The sequence below is a fragment of the Lissotriton vulgaris genome, chromosome 3_1 (assembly GCF_964263255.1).
Source record: "Lissotriton vulgaris chromosome 3_1, aLisVul1.2, whole genome shotgun sequence".
Lineage (NCBI taxonomy): Eukaryota > Metazoa > Chordata > Amphibia > Caudata > Salamandridae > Lissotriton > Lissotriton vulgaris.
The window spans coordinates 1,062,972,095-1,062,994,987 of record NC_141689.1 but is presented as its reverse complement, the minus strand read 5'-3'; the positions used below and the strand labels follow the sequence as shown (position 1 = coordinate 1,062,994,987).

The window sequence follows — 22,893 nt, the reverse complement described above, 5'->3', positions numbered from 1 at the left end:
CTCCCTTCTCTTCCCAAATAACTGAATAACATATCCACTACTCCAATTACTTCATATTTACTATACTAATTTTCAACACTAATCCTTTATGGGTTCCAGAGTGGCGTGCTACTGGCCAGAAAAACGCTTCAACACCATCAGTGGTAACAAAGTGCTATATGAATGCAAACCTTTCTTCCCCTTTTATCCCTTCACTATCCTTCTCACTCCAAATAATCTGACTAAATATCCACCACTGAAATTACTTCATATTTCACCATATTAATTCATCACTGATCTTTTATGGGCTTGCTGAATAGTGTGGGTCAACAAGCGTTATATAAATACAAACCTTTTTCCTCCTCTATCCTTCTGCTGTCATTCCAAATGCAAATAACTGACTAACCTATCCAACACTTAAAATGTACTTGCATGTTTCACTATACTAATTCAACACTAATCCTCTATGGGTCCCGGAGTAGCGTGCTACTCACCGAAAAAGCGCTTTGACACCTCGTCAGGGGTAGTAAGCGCTATATAAATGCAATTACAATACAATACAATACAACAATATCAAAAGTGACGTACCGGTGACACAAGGGGCTTGTAAATAAGCTCCATATTGTTTTGCAAAAAGGTTCAAGGAAGAGGATAGAATCAAGCATTCGCAATAAGCGTAGGTACTGTTTGCACAGTAACAGCACAGAGAGCTGTAAAACGCGCTGTTACCCCATGCTTACATTTCAATTATCGATAGACTATAAAAAACACAAGCATTGATAAGCCAAATTGTCTGGTTTGCACTTTGAGTCTGGACTAGAACGTTAAAGAAAAGTCTTCGGCAGTGAAAAAACAAAGCAAAACCATTGCTATCTGTATACAGTTCACCACTCATATAACGAATTTAATATGGTATGGTTCAGGGGCATATGTAGGTAATTTCCATTTTGCTAAGAGGCCCATAGGAATGAATGGGGATACATTCTCAAATTGCGATTTTCTATCAGATTTGAGAATCGCAATTCCAAGAGTGCCAGGGTGTCCAAGGGACACCTGTTGCACCCCTGGAATGTGCCTCGAAGTACATGTGGCGCACATAAATGCCCTAAGGGCATGTCTGTGCGCCACATGGCACTTTCAATTTTTAAAAAAAATGCATTTTGAAAGGAAATCGCAAAATACCATCTACTTGGAGTAGGTGGTATTTTCCTTAAACCACAACCGCATTTTAAAATTCACTCCTACATAGCATTTATGGAATCGCAAAATTGTGATTCCTTTAATGCTTGAGCAAAATAAGGAATCGCGATTTTTGAGGTTCCTTATTTTGCTAATATGCACCTACATACCAAAGCACCGTTTGTGATTCACAAACGCCTACGTACATATGCCCCTTAGTGTTCTTTTGTGGTGTACGATAGTTTCTCATAAATTCCAATGCAAGGACTCCATAGGCGGTGGAATAATACCCTAAACAGCCAGTAGCAAGTGGTGAGAGAGAAATATTCCTTTGGATGGATTCAAAACCGACTCTATAAAAACAAATGGTAGCAATACATCAGGTATTCTGCCATCTAGTGGTTGCAGGAGGAAGTAAAACAATTGTTTCTTCTAAAGCAAAGTTTTCTTCTTGAAGATGGAAGGCATGTTGGCTGCGCATGCACGGCCACCCACACTTTCCTGAAGTCAAGATGCTTTTCACGACTCCTGTAAGGAGTTCTTCAGTCTCAAAGATCTGAACTGCGATAAATAGAGTTACTCTCATTGGGTCATATTGATAATGCCCCTGCAGCACTTTTTACTCAAGTGACGCTCCAGATGCGCAATGTGCTGGCCCATATTTACTAGGGCTGGGCGTAGTTCGCGAAGTAGCGCTACGCGTAGCTAAGCAAAGTAAACTTTGCACTACGTGTAGCATTACGCGAATTGCGTAGTACCCTGTTCGCACTGTGCAAGATGCCGTTTTCAATGATTGCACAGTGCGGAGAAGCATCCGGCACAGTGCAATCTTTGAAAACGGCATCTTGCACAGTGCGAGCTGCAGTTTTCTGCCGCTCGAGGAGATTTTAACTCAAGCGGCAGCTTTCTCAACGCAGACTGGTAGTTTCTCATCGCGAGAGGTAGCGAGCATACGTGACCACTCGCAATGAGAAAGCAGACCTCCCCGCGTTGAGAATCTCGCCGGGAGGTTTATTTTCCACGCGCGCGATCGGCAACTTGATGTTCCTAATCGCGAGCGAGGAAAAATGCTCGCCAGGATGTTATTTTGCTTGCTCCCGGTCCCCAAATTGACGTTGAGGACACTGCCCCAGATTTACAATATAGTGTAAATCTGGGGCAGCGCCAAAACTAAGGTGCTCAGAAAGCAGGTGTAACAAGGACAAATGTTTATATTTCCCCTAATTTTTTCTCTTTCCACGTGTTCTACATTTTGCAGCACACTTACAACAAGAAAAACGCCTCCTATGTTTGTTTTCGTGCAGGAAGGAAACAATCATGCCAGCAACACAAAGAGGGTGCCTGTGTTGGCACTTGGCTGCAGTTGGTGTGCCAGCGCTGGCAGAAAGGACAAGAATGCACCGTATCTTGTCGATACGGCGCATTCCTGCCGTTTTCTTTTGATGTAGGGCAGTACAGCTAGAAGGCTTGCGGCGCTGCTCTACGACAAAATATTGCAAATATGCTCCGTTTTCTCTAGTCAAACCCACAATGTAAACCACAGTAAACAATTGTTCCTATCAGTTCCATCGGCCACAAAGCCTACGACATGGACATCGTCAGCACATGCTTTGACAGTGGTAGATCTGAAGAAGTGCAATTAATAATGCTAGGAGACATCTTGGAATCATAAAAGATAATGTTTCGGGAGAAGACAAGAACCAAATTATATCCTATACGTGCTACGTTTCCACAACTTAGCTTTTAAAGAGTTTCTGTTTTTGAAAATGAAGTGTGCTGAAGTCAAAAATCGCGACAGGAACTACAGTTTATCAGGCATTGCGTTCTTTTCATAAGAACAGAAATTTGCGTAAAATGCTTGGTAGTGTGAACAAATTGTGTGTGCAATGTACTGCTGTATGTGGATCAAGAGCCGTATGGTAACACAATAATCTTTGCTAGTATGGGTAGACCACAATATTTTGCCAAATAATGTATACCCGGAGTATTAAAAGAGTCCCAGTGCTGTTTCAGAGGTGATGAATCAGGCATTTCCTCTGGCATTGTTTCTGGGTGTCTGAGATTAAATACTTCTATATTGTTTGCATGACCTCGTGTGTTTCCAAGATTCAAATATACAAAGTTATTTGGTGGAAGACTCATTTTCACAGGGAATCTAGGCTTTCATTCTTGCTTTCTTATGAAAAAGTACTATATAAAGCAGTTCATTGTGCCTTTTTAGGTCAATCGCAAGAAAATAACATAAAAGCGAAGAAGTTGGTGGTACATTAACAACAATGCATTAATCTGCAGGGTCGCGTAGCTACCATTTGTGCAGCAGCTTCATGCACCAGGGCCCGGAGCCCTGAGGGACCCATTGAACTTTTATAATTGCTGTATTTTACAACCCCCAACAGCTGTCATATGGGCCATTTTCCTTGCTTGCACAATGGCTCATGACAGCCTTGCCACGCCACTGTTAAACTGCCCAAAAATTGGCGCAGTTTTGCCAATGCCTACACAATTGTGTTTGAGTTTCTTTTTCTGAATATACTATTTTTTGTTGCTTTGCTTAAAAAAAAGTTCTAGGAATATTATTTAATGTTTTATAGATTCTTTGTCCAACATCCAGAACCGATCCTATGGAACACAGAAATATGAGCAGTGGATTGTTGACACACAGAAGAAGTGTCGACTGTTGAAGATGGACGACAAGGATGAAGAGAGCCTGATTTGTAGAACTCTCTTCACGTACACTGAACACTTACGGGTAATTGGCCTACCCACAATGATTATTTGTCTAAGTGCATGCAAAGTTTTTCTTCTGAGCTCGCTGCCCGTGCTTCCAACTGGTGGGTTTGTCATATGGGTTGGCTGCAGAGGCTTGGCTAGAGCTTGTGGCGCCCGGGGCTATCCCTCAGATTGCCGCACCTGGGGGGGTGGGGGGTTGCTGGGAAAAAAGGATGGCGAGCACTTGAAAGAGGTCCGAGAGACACCTACTACTCAGCACCACCACATGTCAATGCAATTTTATAACTTTGGAACCATTTGAGCTAAAACAACCTCTTTAAAAATCTGCAGCTATGCGTAAACCTACTATGCATAAATCCCTTTATGAATAACAAACAATGGTAAACTTGCATGAAAGTGTAAGTTTACCTTTGTGAATCAGGCCCATAAGGCGAACACGTGCTAATTTTAATCAAAATTGTTGCAATTGTTTACCAATCACCGGTTCTTGGTGAAATTTTTCTTGGTATTATCGTAAATTTCAGGTGCTTCGAAAGTCTCACAATGAGGTTGTGGATATCTGCATACGGACTTCCTAGGTTTAGAAATTCTAATTCGCTAGAAGTATGTGGAAATCCCGCCACCACACAATTCTGCACTGCACCTCTCCTGAAACACAAACTTTCTTTTAAGTGATTTGTTAGTAGAAAGAGTAACATGAGGCACTGTAAAGGTATACTTCATTCCAAACAACTTTTTAACATTGCCCATAATGTTGTCAGATCTAAAATTTGATGCGACAATTTCCCACCTTGTTTAAGAAATATCGATTTACAAGTTGCGTAATTGAAGCCAGTTTCCTTTTATTATGTTATATGCCTTAATGACAAAACAGGCAATTTGGCAAATCCAAGTAAATAGCAATAAATGATTGAGTGTGCACTAGGTTATTCGTATACTGTGCAGATCACAAAACATTTAAAGGGATATTCTGCGCGCTTTACATTCACAGCAGAGTTGTAAGATATATTGGTCTGAAAGCACAGCGTTCTGTGGTTTGGGGTAACAAAATCTTGAAAGCACCGGATTGAAACAGATTTCTTTCCCTCAAAAGAGATTCAGAAACATCTTTCATCTTTTTAGCAAATCCCACAAAGGCTTGTCTTTACCACTTACAAAGCCAAAGGGCAAGAAGTCGCAAAGGGCAACAGCTTATTAGAGACAATTATGCCTTGTAGATGGAATATTTTGCTAGGAATTAATGTCAGACTCTTCTGTTGTGCACATCCATCAGGAATGCGAAAGTCAGTGTCTTCTTTATTTGGGGACACTGTGTTCGAATCGTTCCCAAATAAATTATAAAGGCCGCCGCAGCCGCAATGGGCAGGACCGGACTGGGAATGAAAACCGGCCCTGACAAAGTGCTTGGCCGGCCCCCCCTCCACCGGGGGAGTTGGGGGTGCGACCGCGCTCTTTACCGGGGCCCGGCCGATTTTATTACAGGGCCGATTTTGCAGCTATGCTGCAAAAACGGTCCTGTTACAAAATCGGCCCCCAGGGGCCCAAAACCGGACCTCACCCTTGCGGCGCACCGGGGGATTGCCCGGTGCCCGCAACGGCCAGTCCGGCCATGGCAACAGGCTTCCAGTGCTGCAAAAACGGTCCTGTAACAAAATCGGCCCCCAGAGGCCCAAAACCGGCCCCCACCCTTGCGGCACATCAGGGGATTGCCCGGTGCCTGCAACGGCCAGTCCGGCCCTGGGAACGGGCCTCGAGTGCCGCGCTGCCGCCTAAAAAATTGTGCCGCCTGGGGCGGATCGCCTCGCCCGCCTCCCCCCCCTAGCTACGCCACTGGTCGGCTGCCAGTCCTGGACTCCAGCACATGCCTCTGTCTTCCACCCATCATTTTCATCTCTTTAATTCACTCCTGTAGGTTCTTTTTTAGCATGCCTTCTCCTTTTTCACAGTTTTTCTTCTCTCGACTGTCGGATGATAAAAATATGTTTAAAAAAATGTGTGCCAGTGCCCACACCTGCAACCACTGGCACAAATTACTTAAGTATCTCAGTATATTAATGATACAGACTAACATGAAACTCTTATACCCAAAAATATAGGAATGTGTCATAATTGAAGAGGTGGGAGACTGCTGCTGGGTGGATTACTTCCCAAAGAAAGACTAGGAAAGTGCTGCAATCTCATGTTAATATTGTATTGTGACTCTGAAGCAACCAAAGCACCTAATGCTTTGCTCTATATTTCTGGAACTGTGAAACGTGTGTTACCTCTCATACCAAATTTCCTTTTTGTTCTCCCTATTATATGGATGCAGTGAAACCTTCAACAGGTTATCAGTTTGTGTTAGAATTTTACTTCATAATATGTAATTTGTTTCTTAATCAAGATTGCATGCACCTCAGTTGTTGATTGTTTTATTAACACCCGGATATCCTGCGATCGTCTACATTATTTCTAATTCTACGTCTATTGCCCCACCTGAATTATAGGTCATCCGGAAAGAAAGAATTCAACATGGTTTACTTAGGGAAGCAGTAGGAACATGTGGAAATAGCAGTAATACCTTAAGGTTTACAGTAGAAGGGTAAATATATACAGAGAACACGTGTGGATAAAAAATACATTGCTACCTTGTATTTCAGTGAATCTTGATATATTTGATATATTCCCCACTATATAATCAGTATATAGGGTGACATGATATGATTTTGCTGACGTACACAATTAACCCCATCTCTACTTTCAATGTAAGTTCACTGTCTCTCCCCTTAAGTAATCTATTTAAAGGCATTTGCCATCAATTCCTTGAAAATACTTGAGATTTGCAATGAGTTGCAATCTATGAATTTTGTTCTCATTTTGCCAACATTCTAATGTATCTTTTAACACGTAGACCTTACATACATTTGAGCTCATACTGGAAGTTTGAGTGGGGTGATGACTTTAGAAGCAGCTTCATTGTTTGAAGAGCTCCATGGGACCCCTGGGTGCATGGTTGCAGTCTGAGGCTTCATGTCCATTGTGTGGGTCATCTACCACCAAGAAAACGGAGAGGGCCGAGTGCCACTCGTCAGTAGAAGTGTGGTAATTGATAATAGTAGACAACAGTACAGATCTGCGTCAGACACAAGATCTTGCACCCTAGTCAAAATGTGTGATTTCAACACAGCATTATATTGGGAAAACCTCTATGTAGGGTGGTTCAGCACAGTTTGAATGCTTTCTAGACCTAAAGGATGCTCCCATCTGAGTTAGGCAACAGAGCCAGCATGCAGTTTATACCTGACATAAGAATTCAAGCCACGATTGTAAAGTCTTATGCCAGACTTTTGTGGAATGAAAATAAAGTTATTTTATTACTTCCATTTCACAGTATAGCGTTATATTAACATGGCACACTAAATATGTTACACATAAAATGCCAGGTTAATTAATCTGTTTTTGATTTTATAGGTTGTTTTCAGCTTACCCCACACTGTCCAATTTACAGTGCTTCAAAAATGTAAAGCATGTGAAGTTATCGGATTAGTGCACATATATCACATTCATCTGTTTTAGCATAATGTAGTATCACTTCATTTCAAATGCTGTAGCATCATATCACAGAGCCAAAGTAATAGTATCATTTACCATCAGCATCACACAAATTTAAGCAAGCAGCAAAAAGGATTAGACATTAAAGCCAACTGCTTAATCTGTCCCCAAGCTCACAGAAATGAGCCGAGAAGAAAAGTATACATATCTTAAAAATGACATTAAAGCGAGACTTTTTTATGTTTCAGAAATACAACGATGCTCTCATGATCAACGAGGATGCGCGGACTAAGGATGCTCTTAATTACTTGGAAGAATTTTTCAAGAATGTGAAGAATGGAGGGTATGATGAGACAGAGAAGAAGCTGACCGAGAACTTTGAAGGTAAGTACATTAGTGCAGCAGTGTAAGATCTAGAAAATGACAGTTGCATAGGGGGTTTGCTTTAACCCTTTATTGGACATTTTGTAACCACTGAAAAAGAGACAAACCTTTAGAAATATGACCCAGAAAGGCAAAAAGACCATAGACATCAGTGTGATGAATGTATGACTTCCAGTTTTAGGGCTTGATTTAGAACCTGCCGAACGGGTTACTCAGTCACAACGGTGACGGATATCCTGTCCACTGAAATATAAATCCCTTTGGATATAACAGGGTGTATTTTTCGGCGGACAAGATATCAGTCACCGTTGTGACAGAGTAACCCGTCCACCAAGATCTAAAACAGGCCTCTTAGATCCTTGGAAGTACGTTTTTTTCCCTTTATCACTCCCTGGAGTCCCTCTTCTGCAAATACCTTTGACTGCTCTGCCTTCCATTTTGCCCTCAGAATTTAAGAAAATATAAATAGGGAGCCTCCTGGCTAGCAAATCTCATTCCCAAGTTATTGACTCCCAAGCCTTTAGACAGAGATTAGACTTCCAAGCAAATGGAAATACTTTAACAGTTGTAAGATTAAAGTTTTAAAACGTTCTCTCCAAATAAAGTTAACTTAAGTAATATCTTTCCTAATATTCCAGCTTCCACAATAACAAACCCAATAGAATGTTAAAGAGAAAAATGGCATCCTTTCAATGTGCAACATACAATATGCAGGGAAATATACTAAGGAGCAAAATCAGTTTCTGCTCTTCATCACACCCGTTGAAGACCAAAGGGAGCAACAGATTTACTTGCATTGTATATATTCATTAACATTGGGCAGTAGATTCTACCTTTAATGATTTCAAGCAAGGCTTCAAAATAATGCCATAGCCACCTTTTTCATGTTATTCTGATGGTTCAATCAAACCAAAAAATACTTTTATTTGATTTACTTAAAATCATAAAAGGGTGGAAGTACCACCATGTTTCATAAAACCAAAAAACAACGTTTTAAAGCTGGAAGTTGAATAGAGACAGGAATTAAAGGGGGTGAAAAGACAAAAGGGGATTTGAGCTAAATCATGTCAACAGGTGGTAAATTAAGAAATTAAAATGTTTATGCTTCCTTTTTCCAAGAGTTTGAAACATAATGAAGCCATCCTAGACAGTTAGCTGCTGATACTTAAAAAAAATTATATGATCATAGGAGATAAATAGCGGTGTACAAATGTTTTCAAACTGCTTATGTTAAATTGCTACTTTTGTCCAGTTCTTTTGCAGCCATTTTCCAAAAGTTTATGGCTCTACAGGATAACTGAATGGACGTGCCTCTGAGGCATTTTATAACTGCCGCTCTGCATGTCCTTATTTGTGCGTTTCTTAGTGCCTCTTGCAAAACAGATTTCCTGGTTACTAATAGTGCAGGGCAGATACATAGAAGATGCAACAAGGACTCGTCCCCCTGTCTACATAGCTTTAGTTGGCCATGTGTGTTTCCATTTGGCGGTTAGGTCCTTCGTAGGGTATACCCCCAGCCTCAACAATGTCAAATAATGCTTTTTGTAATATGGGAAATGTGCAGACAGGTACTGTTGAGGTTTAAGAATCTGGTACGATTGTATCACTGCCCAAGCGTGATTTTTTTTTGCGATTTCAGTTTTATCAGTTAGTAGGGATGTTCTTTTGATCGTATTATTCACAATTTTTTTAAATCCGGAGAACGTTGTGATGGTCAACCAAGCATCCTCTAACTGTAGTGCCTGAAGCGAATTTTTTAACACTAATGTAATAGAGTTTTGTAGCCTAGTTTGCATTTCAGTCTCCACCCAACAGCGATGTGCTAAAGTGTTCTCTTCGGCAGCTCTCATCCTCCAGTAATATTTAACTAATGCGCCTTGTCTGGCTGGTTGCTGGTTTTGATTTGGGCTTGAGAGATATATCGGGGAATCGAGAACAAGCGTTTGAAAAGGGTGGATTGAGCTGTGTATAGTACTCTGGCGTCTTTGGTATTCAATATTTCTGAGCCGTATGCAATGGAGGGTAGGAATTTAGCAGCAATTATTTTGAGCAAGTGCCCTGTTGAGCAGCCTGAAAGCTTTTGGTGTAGACTTTTAAATGCAAAGAGCAGTTGTTTTGCTTTCAAGCGGCCTTGGTCCAGATGTTGTATGTAGTTGAGGTGGCAATCCAGTTGAAAGCCTAAGTATTTATACGAAGACGCCCTGATCAATAGTTTGTCATCCAATTTCCAGATAAATGTAGTTTTTTTACTTGTGGAAGGGTGTTTGGAAAAGCACATCACCTTCGTTTTTTTATGATTGATAGTAAGTTGAGCTGAAGTGACGTAGGTTCCAAGTTTGGAGATTAGTCGCTGCAGACCTAGTGGGGTTTGTGCTAGTAGGACTATATCGTACGCGTATTGAAGACTCAGAGTTGGAATTTTGCCCCATCTTGGAGGGTCAGCATTAGCAAGTTGGAGGTGTTTATCTAGGTCTGCGGTATAAATGTTTTAGCCCATTAGATGTTACAATCTTACTAGTTACGCTGCGCCCATCTCCTTTCCTTATTTGGACCCATGTGTCCGAGTACAGGTTGATGATGACCTCCAAAAAGCTTAGTTGGTACCCCCCAGTTTTGCATCTTAGCCCATAACTTAGCTCTCGATATCTTATCGAACGCCGCTTTGAGGTCTATGAAGCAAGCGTACAAAGTGTTTGAATTTGATATGGCTTTATTGGCTAAGAGCGTGACTGCAGAGATGTTTGTGAGGGTGCCCATCCCTGCCCTGAATCCAGTTTGGGTGGTAGGAATGAGGTCTGACTGACGAACCCAATCCTCTAGATCTAGCAACAGGTTTGAAGCGTACATTTTTGCCTCCCCATCGATTAATGCTATGAGCCTGTAGTTGGTTGGGTCTGAGCATGCGCCTGACTTGTAGATTGGGTTTAGGATACTGCCTTGCCAGGAATCAGGAAGCGAACCGGACACCAGGGCGTGGGTGAAGAGAGGGGTCAGGAGATTGGACCAGAATGAAGGATCGTGACAGAACAAGGCATTTGGCAGGCCATTGGGACCTGGTGCTCCCGCCGTTCTCAGCTTGTTGATGGTTTTGAGGACTTGCTCTTGTAATATCTGTGGGGAGAGGTCGGATGTGTTTGGACTTGGGGTGTCATTAACTGTTCCAACATTGATATCCCCTGTTAGTATTCCTTAAGTTGGAATGCCTGGGGATGGAATTTAATTATATAAATGTTCGATGTGGGCTCTCCAGGTGTCCTCCATTACATCCAAGTTGTGATGTCAATGCCTTCCATTTATTAATTTGTTGATGGTTTACCAAAAGAGTTTTGAATCTCTTTGTTTGCTAGTATGGAGGAGTTTCGCCCAGATGTGTTCATTGTACATTTTCTTGGCTCCCCCGATGTCCCGTTTTAAGTCTTTGTTTTGTTCTGGATATCAGTAATAGGATTTCCTGAGAAGATTCTGGATTCAAGTGTCTTAACTGTCTTATGTATTTGTTCAAACACTGCTTTTGTTTCCGCAAGTTGATGGTGAACCAAGGTGCCCATGGTTGTCGTCCGGTTTTATGGCCTTTAGTCAGAGTTGGACATTTATTGCGTAATTCATGAATGAAAGACTCCCAGGACCTTGGGCACAAAGCTTCTGATGTGACGCTCTTTGATAGGCTTATGCATTTGCACATGATGTCATCGATTCGTTCACATTTCCAGGTTAGCCGTTTAAGATTGTAGTTTTGAGTTAATTGGGCGATCGTGTTATTTTTAACTGGAGTAGCTGTGTTCCTATGCAGCATTAAGGTTTGTGGTAGGTGATCGCTTTGAGCTCTGTCAATTATTTGAAAATTTGTAATCTGTGAAATCAGCTCCTAGTCCGCAAATGTGTAATCTATTGTGGATCTTGATTTTTGAGTTACCCTGGTGAAGGCCGCTGGGTGATCAGTCTGGCCTTGTCCATGAAGCTTGTACATTGAGAGTTCCTCTAGACGGGCTGAGCATCTCTTGCCATGTCTATCGCTTTGATTTGGGGCTGATAAATGGCCCAATGTACTTTCTTTAGTATTGTGCAGTAGGTTCATATTAAAATCTCCTGATAGTATTATGTTAGCATCTGAGAAAGCGATTTGGAGTGTTTCTAATGTAGATGTTAATTTCTCAATTCTTGACCTCTTTTGATTGGAGCCAGGATGTATGTAGATGTTCAATATTAACAGGCTATTGTTGGACGGGTACTCAAATTTTGTACATTGCATTCAGGACGATTCGAGTCTATTACTGAGGCCTTACCTTGGAATGTCAGTAGAAATGAAAGTGGAAAGGCCACCTTTTGCTCTGCCATATTTGTTGATCGCTTAGCAGGAATAAAAAATTCTGTGTACCCTGCGATCGAAGAAGGATTTATCTGCCATGTTTCTTGGAAGAGAAGGATGCTATAGTTGGTGATGAATTCCATGAAATCTGGTTCTTCTAATTTTGTGCTGAGGCCATGCACATTCCTAGAGCAGATTTTACTGCCCCAATGTGATTTGGGGGATGATGATAGGAATCCTCATGGTGCTGCAAGGGTAGTGCCGTCTATGTTCGACTGTCAGGAGCCCGGAGGCTTGATTGCCTCTGGCTGATCGAAGGGTCAAAAATTTCTTGACCCCCCTGGTGTGGGTTTTGTTTGAACTCAATGCCATCTAGGTTACTTGAGTTGATGTGAATCAGAGAAGGAAGGGCATTGAATAGTTTGAGTAACACACTTCTATTAAGGATGTCTTGAGGTCCCCTTGAGTTGTAGTGAGGGATGAACACCAATTTGTTGCTATTTTGAGTAAGATCATTCTGCATGCATGGATTAAACTATTTCTGGTGACGTTATCCTTCAATGTGTGCTCCAAGTTAATCGTTGGTTGGATCCAGGGGACTTGTAAATTGTTAAATGCCTTTGGTTCATTGTTCCCTGTGTGCACAACTTCATTACATCCTGCTCCGTAACAGGGGGATGATTCTGGCTTACATCTTTACTCGTGGCCATTAATCGTGGCCTCCGATGGGCGAATGATGCTGATTAATTCAGTGGGGCGCCCTGGTGAGGATATTGATGTTGTGGTTTGTGTGACCTGAGTTTTTGAGATGTTTTTCCTTTTTCTTATGGGCGGTTTAAAAAGGCTATAAACTTTTGCTGATGGCGATTGCTCCCTTTTAATTTGCTTCAAGCGATTTGAAATGGTGTCCAAATTAGTTGGTGAGAGTTGCAGGTCGTTGTTACTTGTTATTTCCACAGCGATTTGCTTTATATCTTCCTCATTTTGAATTGTGTTGACCTCGTTTTTAGTCCTTTCCTGCTCCGTCATGACGATGGTTGGGTTAGTTACCTGACTGATTTGTTTGCTTTTTCTAGCTTTTCTCTGACGTTTTCTTTCCCGTTTTGTTAATGGCTTTGGTGCAATATATTGCCTTGCCGGTGATGTCATGTTCTGGCCGGTGGGAGGTGTTTCTGGAACCCCTGAGATCCCAGGTTCAGTGGGTAGGTTTGGGGTAAGTGAACTTGCCTGTGCCAAAGCTGGGTTTGCCCCAGTTTCGCTTGTATTCTTACCCATGGTCGGGCTTGGGCATACCTTATCTACTTCACTAGGTGCTTCGTTGGCTAGCTCAGCTGGTGCTATGGGCTTGAGTTGGTTGTCCCTGGTCGACCCCAGTATTTGTGTTAGTAAAGTTGGTACTGTTGCTAATTTGCCGAATATTTGAGTATAATGGCAGTCGCACATTTGGTATGTTGTTTCCCGATCTCCCTGTAACTTCGTGATCATCTCATTGAAGTTGTGCAACTTTTGTTCGACCCCCTGGACATGGGTTGCTAAGATGTTTAGTAGGTCGACTTGCACATCTAACTTATCTGCGTGATATGACATTGCTTTTCTAATAGTGTCCATGGTGTTTAACAAATGCTGCCAAACTAAAGATATTGGGGGGATAAGGGGTTCTACTGAAGGCGAGCATTCTAGGTGGTTCAGATGAGATAGAAACCCCGGTGATGAGTTGCTCAAAGAACACTGAGTAGTGCTAAAATGCTTGTGATTTTGTAAAGGTAACATCTTAGTTTCCAATATATTGTTGTGGGATGAGACTTGTGTATCCAACTGAAAAAGTCCCTGACCAAGTTGCTGATCCGTTTCCAAAAAGAGAAACGAAGAATCGAGTTTGTGTTGGTTATTGGCGAATAGGTTGGCGGACTTCTGAACACAAAAAGGGCTAAGTAAGTTTGTGGTCTTCTGTAGAAGTGAGTTTACTTTTCAGTTCCTGTTATTATCATTTTCTCGATTATGTCCGTTGGTTCCAGGTGAAGTTTGTTGTTCCAGCTGGAATTGGGGGGATGGAGGGGGTGAATGGCAGTGGATTAATGCTTCGGTAACTTGAGGTTTAGAGCTTTGACGGATTACATGGGGGTGAATAACTTTCATTGTTAGTAGTTGCAGGCTTGGGACTACTCTCTTTATGTTCGGTGGACCTCCTGATCCGGTGACCAATAGAGCTTTCCTATTGTTTTCGTAGCTGTTCGATCTGGTACTAGTGTCGCCGAAAAGTGACATGACTGCTTCATTTTGGAGGTCTGTAATGTTATAGCTTATTTTGCTGTTTTTAAAAGACCTTTCGCGGGCACAGCCTCGGTTTTCCTCAGTGGTCTTGATGGCTACTTTTAAAAAGTCTGTGATCAATGCCCGTTTACTGCTATTTGGGCATGAATTATGCCTTGAAGGGGCAAGAAGGGTAGCTCCCTGGCTGCCCTTTATGTTGTCATGTGGAGCAGAGTCTGTTCCTCTTTTAAAGGCGGAAACACTTGCTATTGCTGATGGTGCTTCTATTGCCTCTGTCTGTGATCTATTACCCTTTTTGCTTGGTGCTCCATGGTCTTGGTGATTCACTCCAGATAAATTACTGATGCTGTCCGGGTCAGTTGGCGAGCGACCCTCCTTTTCACGTTTGGGCATTGTTTGGGGTTTATTTTTATTGTTTTCTCCCCTCCTCTTATTCTTCCTGACTGCATGCCCTGTTGATGCTAGCCAACCTGGAGGTTGGACTACTGGGTGGCACCAGGTAGAGATCTACAAACCTTGATTGAAATTTACGTATTGGGGGTGCTTTGGCTAAGACTTAGCGTGTTCTTTTCAGAATGACAATGGTAGGCGAGGCGGTGGTGGCTGTGATAGCGATAGTGGCGTGGAGTAATTGAAGCGGGTGAAAGGAACGGGCAGAGCTTTCTGGGATGACGCAAACTGCACCCAGCCTAGTTGGGCCTCCTCCGCGTGCGTGCCCGGGCACTACACTCTACAGCTGCCGCTCTCGCGCTCAGGATGCTCCCTCTCTCCGCCTATTGCCCCCAAAGCACCTTGCCACTTGCCTGTTGCCTTGCGCTGCTCCGATCCTCTTTTTCCTGGGGGTCTCCTGAGGCTCTCATTTACATCTTGTGCCAAGAAACTCGTGCCTGGAAGTACAAGACTCTGGTGCTGACGTGAGAGGTAAATTGGATTGAGATGAGCTGAGGCTGATTGCACCTGTCTGAGTCCGGGCCCAATTCCGGTCCTGGCTGAGGGGTTTTGAGGCTCTGGAGCCTGGGCTTAGAACCTGTCCTGGCCCGACGTGTCCCTCCTGGCTCTCAACCCCTCTCCTCAGCTTCCTTGCCTCCTGCCTTTCCGCCCCAGCACGTTGTCCTCTGGGGGCGCAAACTCTGCAAGAGCGCCGTAAGGCAGAATCGCCAGATCTTGGAAGGCGATGGGGCTTTTGATGGTTAGTTTTACAGAAATAGCAGTATTACTTTTTTGTAATGATTTTAATAAACAATATACATCATTGTTCACAGTGCACGGCATCAACCCATACCCAAATTAGGATTTTTCTCAATTTAGTAGTAGTAAAGTTAGGACTCCTAACTTTAGTACTACTAAATTGAGAAAAATCGTAATTTTAGGCCTTTTGGTATTCATAGAAGGCATTTAGGCATCCTTAAGTTAGTAGTCCTAACTTTACTACTACTAAATTGAGAAAAATCCTAATTTTAAGACTTTCGGTATTCACAGAAGGCATTTAGGCGTCCTAAAGTTAGTAGTCCTAACTTTACTACTACTAAATTGAGAAAAATCCTAATTTTAAGACTTTCGGTATTCACAGAAGGCATTTAGGAGTCCTAAAGTTAGGAGTCCTAACTTCTGTGAATACCGAAATGAGTAAGTTCATTCTGTGAATACCAAAAGTAGTAAGTGCATTCTGTGAATGCCAAAAGTAGTAAGTTCATTCTGTGAATACCAAAAGTAGTAAGTGCAATCTGTGAATACCAAAACAGTAGTAAGTTTAGGATTGAGTCTTAAGTTCATTCTGTGAATCGGGCCCAGTGTGTCTAGTACTTGTTTACTGTATGTTGCTATGGGCGTACAAAGGCAGGCAAGATGGATAAAATCTGCATAATTCATCTTACAGCGTGGGCATTTGGCATCCTGTCCTAACCCGTATTTGTAAAATTGCTTGGGGGTATAGTAGGCATGCTGTAGGTATTTAAAATGTATAATTTTAAAATTACAATTAGATGTGAGTCTGTCTGATAGATTACAGCATGTTTCCCAATCCTCAGGTGTGATGTGTGTATCTAGTATTGCATTCCATTTGTCTCTAGGCGCGTCAACAGGACTTTTGGTTTCCTTTTGAGCGGCATTGTATAGTTTAATAATTAGATGGTTTCTGTCGTTGCTAGCTAGCATAATTCTAAGTGATAGCAATTCAGTTGGGACTTGAGGGAAGCTGGGATATAGTGCTTGTATGGATGCTCTTAACCTGTGATACACAAATATTTGCATTAAAGTGCCACTACGGCCCTTTAGAAAGTCCTTTAATTTTATAAACTCCCCCGATGGGAAAATGTCACCTATCGTACGGAAGCCTACCTCCTATAGCACTACCAGCGCGCCGTTCTCTCTCGTGACAGAGATTGAGGGATGGGGAAGCAATGGTATTTTATCTGCATATATGGGAGATTTATTTGCTCTCTCCGTCAGTTTGTGCCATGCTCTCACTCAGTGTGCTCTCAAGCGGGCTGGCGTTTTTTAGGCATGTTAGCGTGTGCTCGTGTGGCAGTATAGCGTTTAATGGTGTAGGGTATGTATCGCAGTATTTACATTTATTGTTACCCTGTTGGCAATGTCTCTTTAAATGTGAGTTTTGTATCCTTTTGCCTCAACCCTATTATGTGGAAATACCTAAGGCTCTCTAAGGACCACTTATATGTGGCCTCTAGGGACTTAAGTGTGCTATTTGACCTTGTCCCTAGGCAACATTTGGGGTCCAACCTTGCGTCAATGGGAGTCAACCCTGCTTTATTAGGAATACCTTTAGACTTCATGAGGAAAACTTTGCCCAAGTGAGATGGGGGTGAGGGGAAGAGCTCACATATCGCATACTTGTTGAGCGTGGGGCATAGGTCTCGAGTTGCAGTTTACAAACGACCAGGTCATGCAGCCAGGCGGTTTTATGCGGTATCTATGTCCCGCCCCAGCAGATTGAAACCAATTTATGGTGAGCGGGTGGTATCGGTTTTAGCATGCCCAATAGACATATGGCTGGTGTACATGCGATTTTTGTCCCCACCATCTCAGACAGTGTGTCTAGTACTTGTTTACTGTATGTTGCTATGGGCGTACAAAGGCAGGCAAGATGGATAAAATCTGCATAATTCATCTTACAGCGTGGGCATTTGGCATCCTGTCCTAACCCGTATTTGTAAAGTTGCTTGGGGATATAGTAGGCATGCTGTAGGTATTTAAAATGTATAATTTTTAAATTACAATTAGATGTGAGTCTGTCTGATAGATTACAGCATGTTTCCCAATCCTCAGGTGTGATGTGTGTATCTAGTATCGCATTCCATTTGTCTCTAGGCGCGTCAACAGGACTTTTGGTTTCCTTTTGAGCGGCATTGTATAGTTTAATAATTAGATGGTTTCTGTCGTTGCTAGCTAGCATAATTCTAAGTGATAGCAATTCAGTTGGGACTTGAGGGAAGCTGGGATATAGTGCTTGTATGGATGCTCTTAACCTGTGATACACAAATATTTGCATTAAAGTGCCACTACGGCCCTTTAGAAAGTCCTTTAATTTTATAAACTCCCCCTATGGGAAAATGTCACCCATCGTACGACAGCCTACCTCCTATAGCACTACCAGCGCGCCGTTCTCTCTCATGACAGAGATTGAGGGATGGGGAAGCAATGGTATTTTATCTGCATATATGGGAGATTTATTTGCTCTCTCCGTCAGTTTGTGCCATGCTCTCACTCAGTGTGCTCTCAAGCGGGCTGGCGTTTTTTAGGCATGTTAGCGTGTGCTCGTGTGGCAGTATAGCGTTTAATGGTGTAGGGTATGTATCGCAGTATTTACATTTATTGTTACCCTGTTGGCAATGTCTCTTTAAATGTGAGTTTTGTATCCTTTTGCCTCAACCTTATTATGTGGAAATACCTAAGGCTCTCTAAGGACCACTTATATGTGGCCTCTAGGGACTTAAGTGTGCTATTTGACCTTGTCCCTAGGCAACATTCGGGGTCCAACCTTGCGTCAATGGGAGTCAACCCTGCTTTATTAGGAATACCTTTAGACTTCATGAGGAAAACTTTGCCCAAGTGAGATGGGGGTGAGGGGAAGAGCTCACATATCGCATACTTTTTGAGCGTGGGGTGCGTCAAGGCTGTGTGCTTGCTTCCTACCCTGTTTTCTCTTTACATAATTGATGTTATAAAACATCTCACTGCCTACACCCATATACTAATCTGTTACTAATATCCTAATCTGTTACTAATGGGACTATCTACAGTTTGCCACGCAGCCAAATACCCACCTTGCCTTTGTTGTGAGTTCCAGGTATCTTTCTGTCACTCATTTGTGATAAGCAAAGGCACCTAGAGTTCATTGCTACTATTCTTTAAAAACATTATAATTCATTGCTACTATTCTTTAAAAACATTATAAAGTAAAAAATAAATATAAATTCATTGTAACTATTTAATGTTAACATTGAATGTATAAAATAAAATGCTACAGGACATTATCCCATCAAAAAAGTGTAGTACATAATGATTTATTAAATATACTTGTTTAATTTATAAGTAATTGTTTTAAAGCAGCAATTTGTTGAAAAACAACACCCTACGAACACTTTATTTTATTTACTAAATCGGACAGTTGTCCTCTTTCGAACAGTCAATGTGGCAACTATGTATTGCATACAGAAATGTGGGTGGGGGCGCACTTTCTCCAATTATCTCAGCACAGAAAATATGGAGATTAGCAATACCTCACAACATTCACCTTCTAGCAGAACATGTCCCAGAACAAGCAGTCAGATTGTGGACTTTCTAAGCAGGACACAGCAACACAAGTCAGTGAATAGTAACTACACCCCATAGTTCCTTCTACCTTACTTTCTGACATGGGGGTTCCCACTAATAGATTTATTTGCAACAAAACAAAACACAAAATACCCATGCTTCACAAGCAGGTATCCACACCAACAGTCCAAAGGCAATGCTCTATGGATCAACTAGTCAGGTATATTGGCATACACTTTTCCACCTCTTCCACTACTTCCATTTGTATTCGGACAAAGATCTCTTACCATGAAACTAATAGCTCCAACTTGGGCTTGCCAACCATGGTTTTTCAGCACTGTTAGAGCGATCTCTAGTTCCACATGAGAAGCTTCACCTCAACCCGGACCTTCTCACAAAAAACCAAGGGAAACTAAGACATCAGAATCCCAAGGAGAGCAATCTTGCGATATGGCTCCTGAAGTCTTAGAATTTGGGGGCATATCAACAAGCTGCAGTGATAATTATCGCTGGCCGCTCTTAGCTTGAGTATTTTTATCGCAGGCTATCACAGATAAATATTGTCATGCTAGTGCTGTATTAACAACGCATAGCACAATGGAGATAATTATTCCAGTGATAGCAATGTTTTCCATGGAACATCGCTGGTTTACCAGCGATATTCCATGGAAAACTGCGATATCCTTGGTGAAAGGGCCTGTGGTCTTAGCCACACAATCCATCCCCCATGTTAGGTGTGCCTTAGTCAGGAATTTAACAAATGTTAAATTACTGCGTTAATGCATACTTAACGTGATTTTAAATATCGCTAACCCTCGTTGTTAATATGACGAAGCTGGGTTAGCGATATTTACCCAAGGGCGTCTTGTCAGGCATACTTCCTTTGCATCTCATTAGCGATGCGATGGGAGGCGTGCTGACAAGGGGCGCTAATGCAAGGATACACGTGCTAGCGTGTCCTTGTTGATAAAGCAATAATATTATTGCTGCTTTTCGCCCAAAACGTGCTTTAAAGCAGCGATAATATTATCGCTGCTTCTTATTAATATGCCCACCAGTTACTTGAATGTATCTCAAGAAAGTATGAACATTCTTAAAGAAGCTCGCAAACCTACTGCAAGACAATGTTATGCCACTAAAGGGAAAAAATTTGTTATATTCTGTCACAAACAAAAGGTTAACCCTCTTTATGCAAAAGTACAAACAATAATTATTTACATATTTCAGCTTCAGATTACAGGGTTAGCATATACTTCTATACGATTACACCTTGCTGCTATTGAGGTCTATCTGCAAAATAGACATCACTTATCATTATTCAAGATCCCAGTTATCAAAGTCTTTATGGAGGGACTTCAAAGTGTAATTCCTCCTACACTTCCACACGCACCAGCATAAAACGTAAACATTGTATTAACAAAACGAATGGGGGTTCCTTTTAAACCACTTCACTTTTGTAAATTGCAATACTTATCATGGGAACTTTGCATTTTTAATCACTATCACTTATCTTAGATGTGTCAATGAAATACTGGCACTAACCCTCTGAGAAACCCTCCTTACAAGTAGATAGAGACAGAGTAGTACTTAGAACAAATCCTAAGTTCCTACCAAAAGTTGTCTCCAATTTTCATATTAATCAATCCATTGACTTACCTGTTTTTTTACGCAACTAGACTCTGTTGCAGAAAGGCCATTGCACACTTTAGGTGTCAGAAGGGATCTAATGTATTAAATTGAAAGAATAAATCATTTAAAAAAATGAACCAATTGTTTATTGCCTTCACACCTCCTCGTATGGAAAAGGCAGTTTCTAAATCAGGCATTTCAAGATGGATATTTAAATGTACCCAATCGTGTTATGCAAAACCTAGAAGGCTTTTACCCCTTCCTCCTAAACCTCACTCCCCTAGGAAAATAGAAGATTCAATTGGCTTTTCAGGGAACAGTCCTATTGCGGATATTTGCAAAGCAGCAACATGGTCTCCTCCACACACTTTCACAAAACATTAATGTGCGGATGTCTTTGAGGGGCTGCTTACAGTCTGTGCAAAGCATGCGTATCTACAGCACACATGCCTCGAACAGATTATGTTGCTTACCCTGTAAGCATCTGCTCTTACAATCTACAGCATATAGTGCTGTAGATTCATGTGCACCAACCCTCCTCCCCAAAAAACCTTGTGTAGGTTGCAGATCATACACTTTATATACTTATATCATACTGCTGCATGTATCGAGGGCCACTCGAGATGAAAGCATCTCCTTGGGTGCGGCGCTGGAGGTCCTGTAAGCTAACCAGGCAGAGTCTTTTCCAGAGGCTCAATGGGGGCTGCAAGAATTGTCCCTTTTCATTGATAGTGAGCATTGGAACCCACTCGAGGGCGGAAATGTGTAGATTGGTAACTACAGGGTCCAGCATGCAATACAAAATATATATCAAATTAAAGGCACACCGGAGCCCAGGGATGTTAATTAAAGAAGCATGCAGGGGCTCCTAGTTAAGCATGTGATTAGTCTACTTGCTCTCTATGGCCCATGAAGAAGATGAAGTGAGTTACTCAAAACGCATCGGCCAAAGGAAATAATTACGGGAAGGGAAGCTGCCTGGTTTGTAATAAAGAAATGTTTCTCACCTTCAACGGAGTGCGGCTCTAATTGAGTTATTTAAACATTATCCAGACAGAATATCTGAATAGTGTGGCTGGTACAAATGATCATTCGTTAATGCACATTAGGTTGTAAATAAACTGCGACTTGCACTCAAGCAAATCTCGATATAATGCTACCTCAGCCTGCTCTGGTAATAATGTGTGTCTGAATGTGCACATGGGAGGAATAAATCTCCAGCTAGACACAGATTATAATAGCGCAAATCTCTCAGGAGAATAAAGCCCTCATTGTAAAAAACAAAAACATGTAAATGCAGTGATCTGTCTTTAAAATCGTGCTGTTCAAACCGACTTCACATTGAGCTTAAAACCTCTTTAACTCAGTGATGTTAACCCTGATGCAGATTGATTTACCGGTAATTGACAAGTGGATTTGATCACGAAGTGAGGGGGCCGTTGTTGGAAGAATTCTGGCATATAATATATATATATATATATATATATATATATATATATATATATATATATATATATATATATATATATATATATATATTATATATATATTTTTTTTTTTTTCTCCAGAATTCTTCCAACAACGGCCCCCTCACTCTAGTGTGTAGAAGAAAAGCAGCACAGAGCCAGGCACAGCAGGTTGTAAGTAGTCCTTTTTATTTTTATTTTTTAATCCACCAACAGTGCAACAAGAGGTCTATACCAGATGATATTATATAACAAGTTGTTTTTGTTCCAAGAAGTTTTCTTCCGATCACAAAGCTGTCTCCAATTCTGGCATGTGCATGTCATCATATATACCATCCTGAGGGTATTGCAATTGGTAAATTGCCTCAATTCCCACAGAATTTTGTAGCCCAGCGCTATCATTTGTGTGGTCATAATCAGGTGACAGATACTCTATCTTCCACATGGGTAGTGGCCGACTCTAGGGAGTGTCCCTGGTGTTTTTCTACTCCCTACAGTTTGTTTGTGTGATCCTGTGTAGACTAGTGAGTCCCTTAGAGTACTGCCTCTTTTGTGTGAAAACATTGGTTTGGGTATGTTAAGTGGGCCACTGTTCAAAATCTTCCAGTTTTTGTTCATTATTTTGCTGCCCTTTTCATGTGCAAT

The 22,893-nt window shown here is 41.7% G+C and overlaps 1 protein-coding gene across 1 annotated transcript in view; it reads left to right on the top strand.

Annotated features, from left to right (window-relative positions):
* Positions 1 to 22,893, top strand: part of RIGI (RNA sensor RIG-I) — an 818,172-nt gene that overhangs the window by 536,867 nt on the left and 258,412 nt on the right. The window contains exons 12-13 of the mRNA XM_086961483.1: positions 3,750 to 3,907; positions 7,668 to 7,803. Of these exons, the coding sequence (XP_086817609.1) occupies positions 3,750 to 3,907; positions 7,668 to 7,803 (294 nt within the window). The remainder of the gene's footprint in view (positions 1 to 3,749; positions 3,908 to 7,667; positions 7,804 to 22,893) is intronic.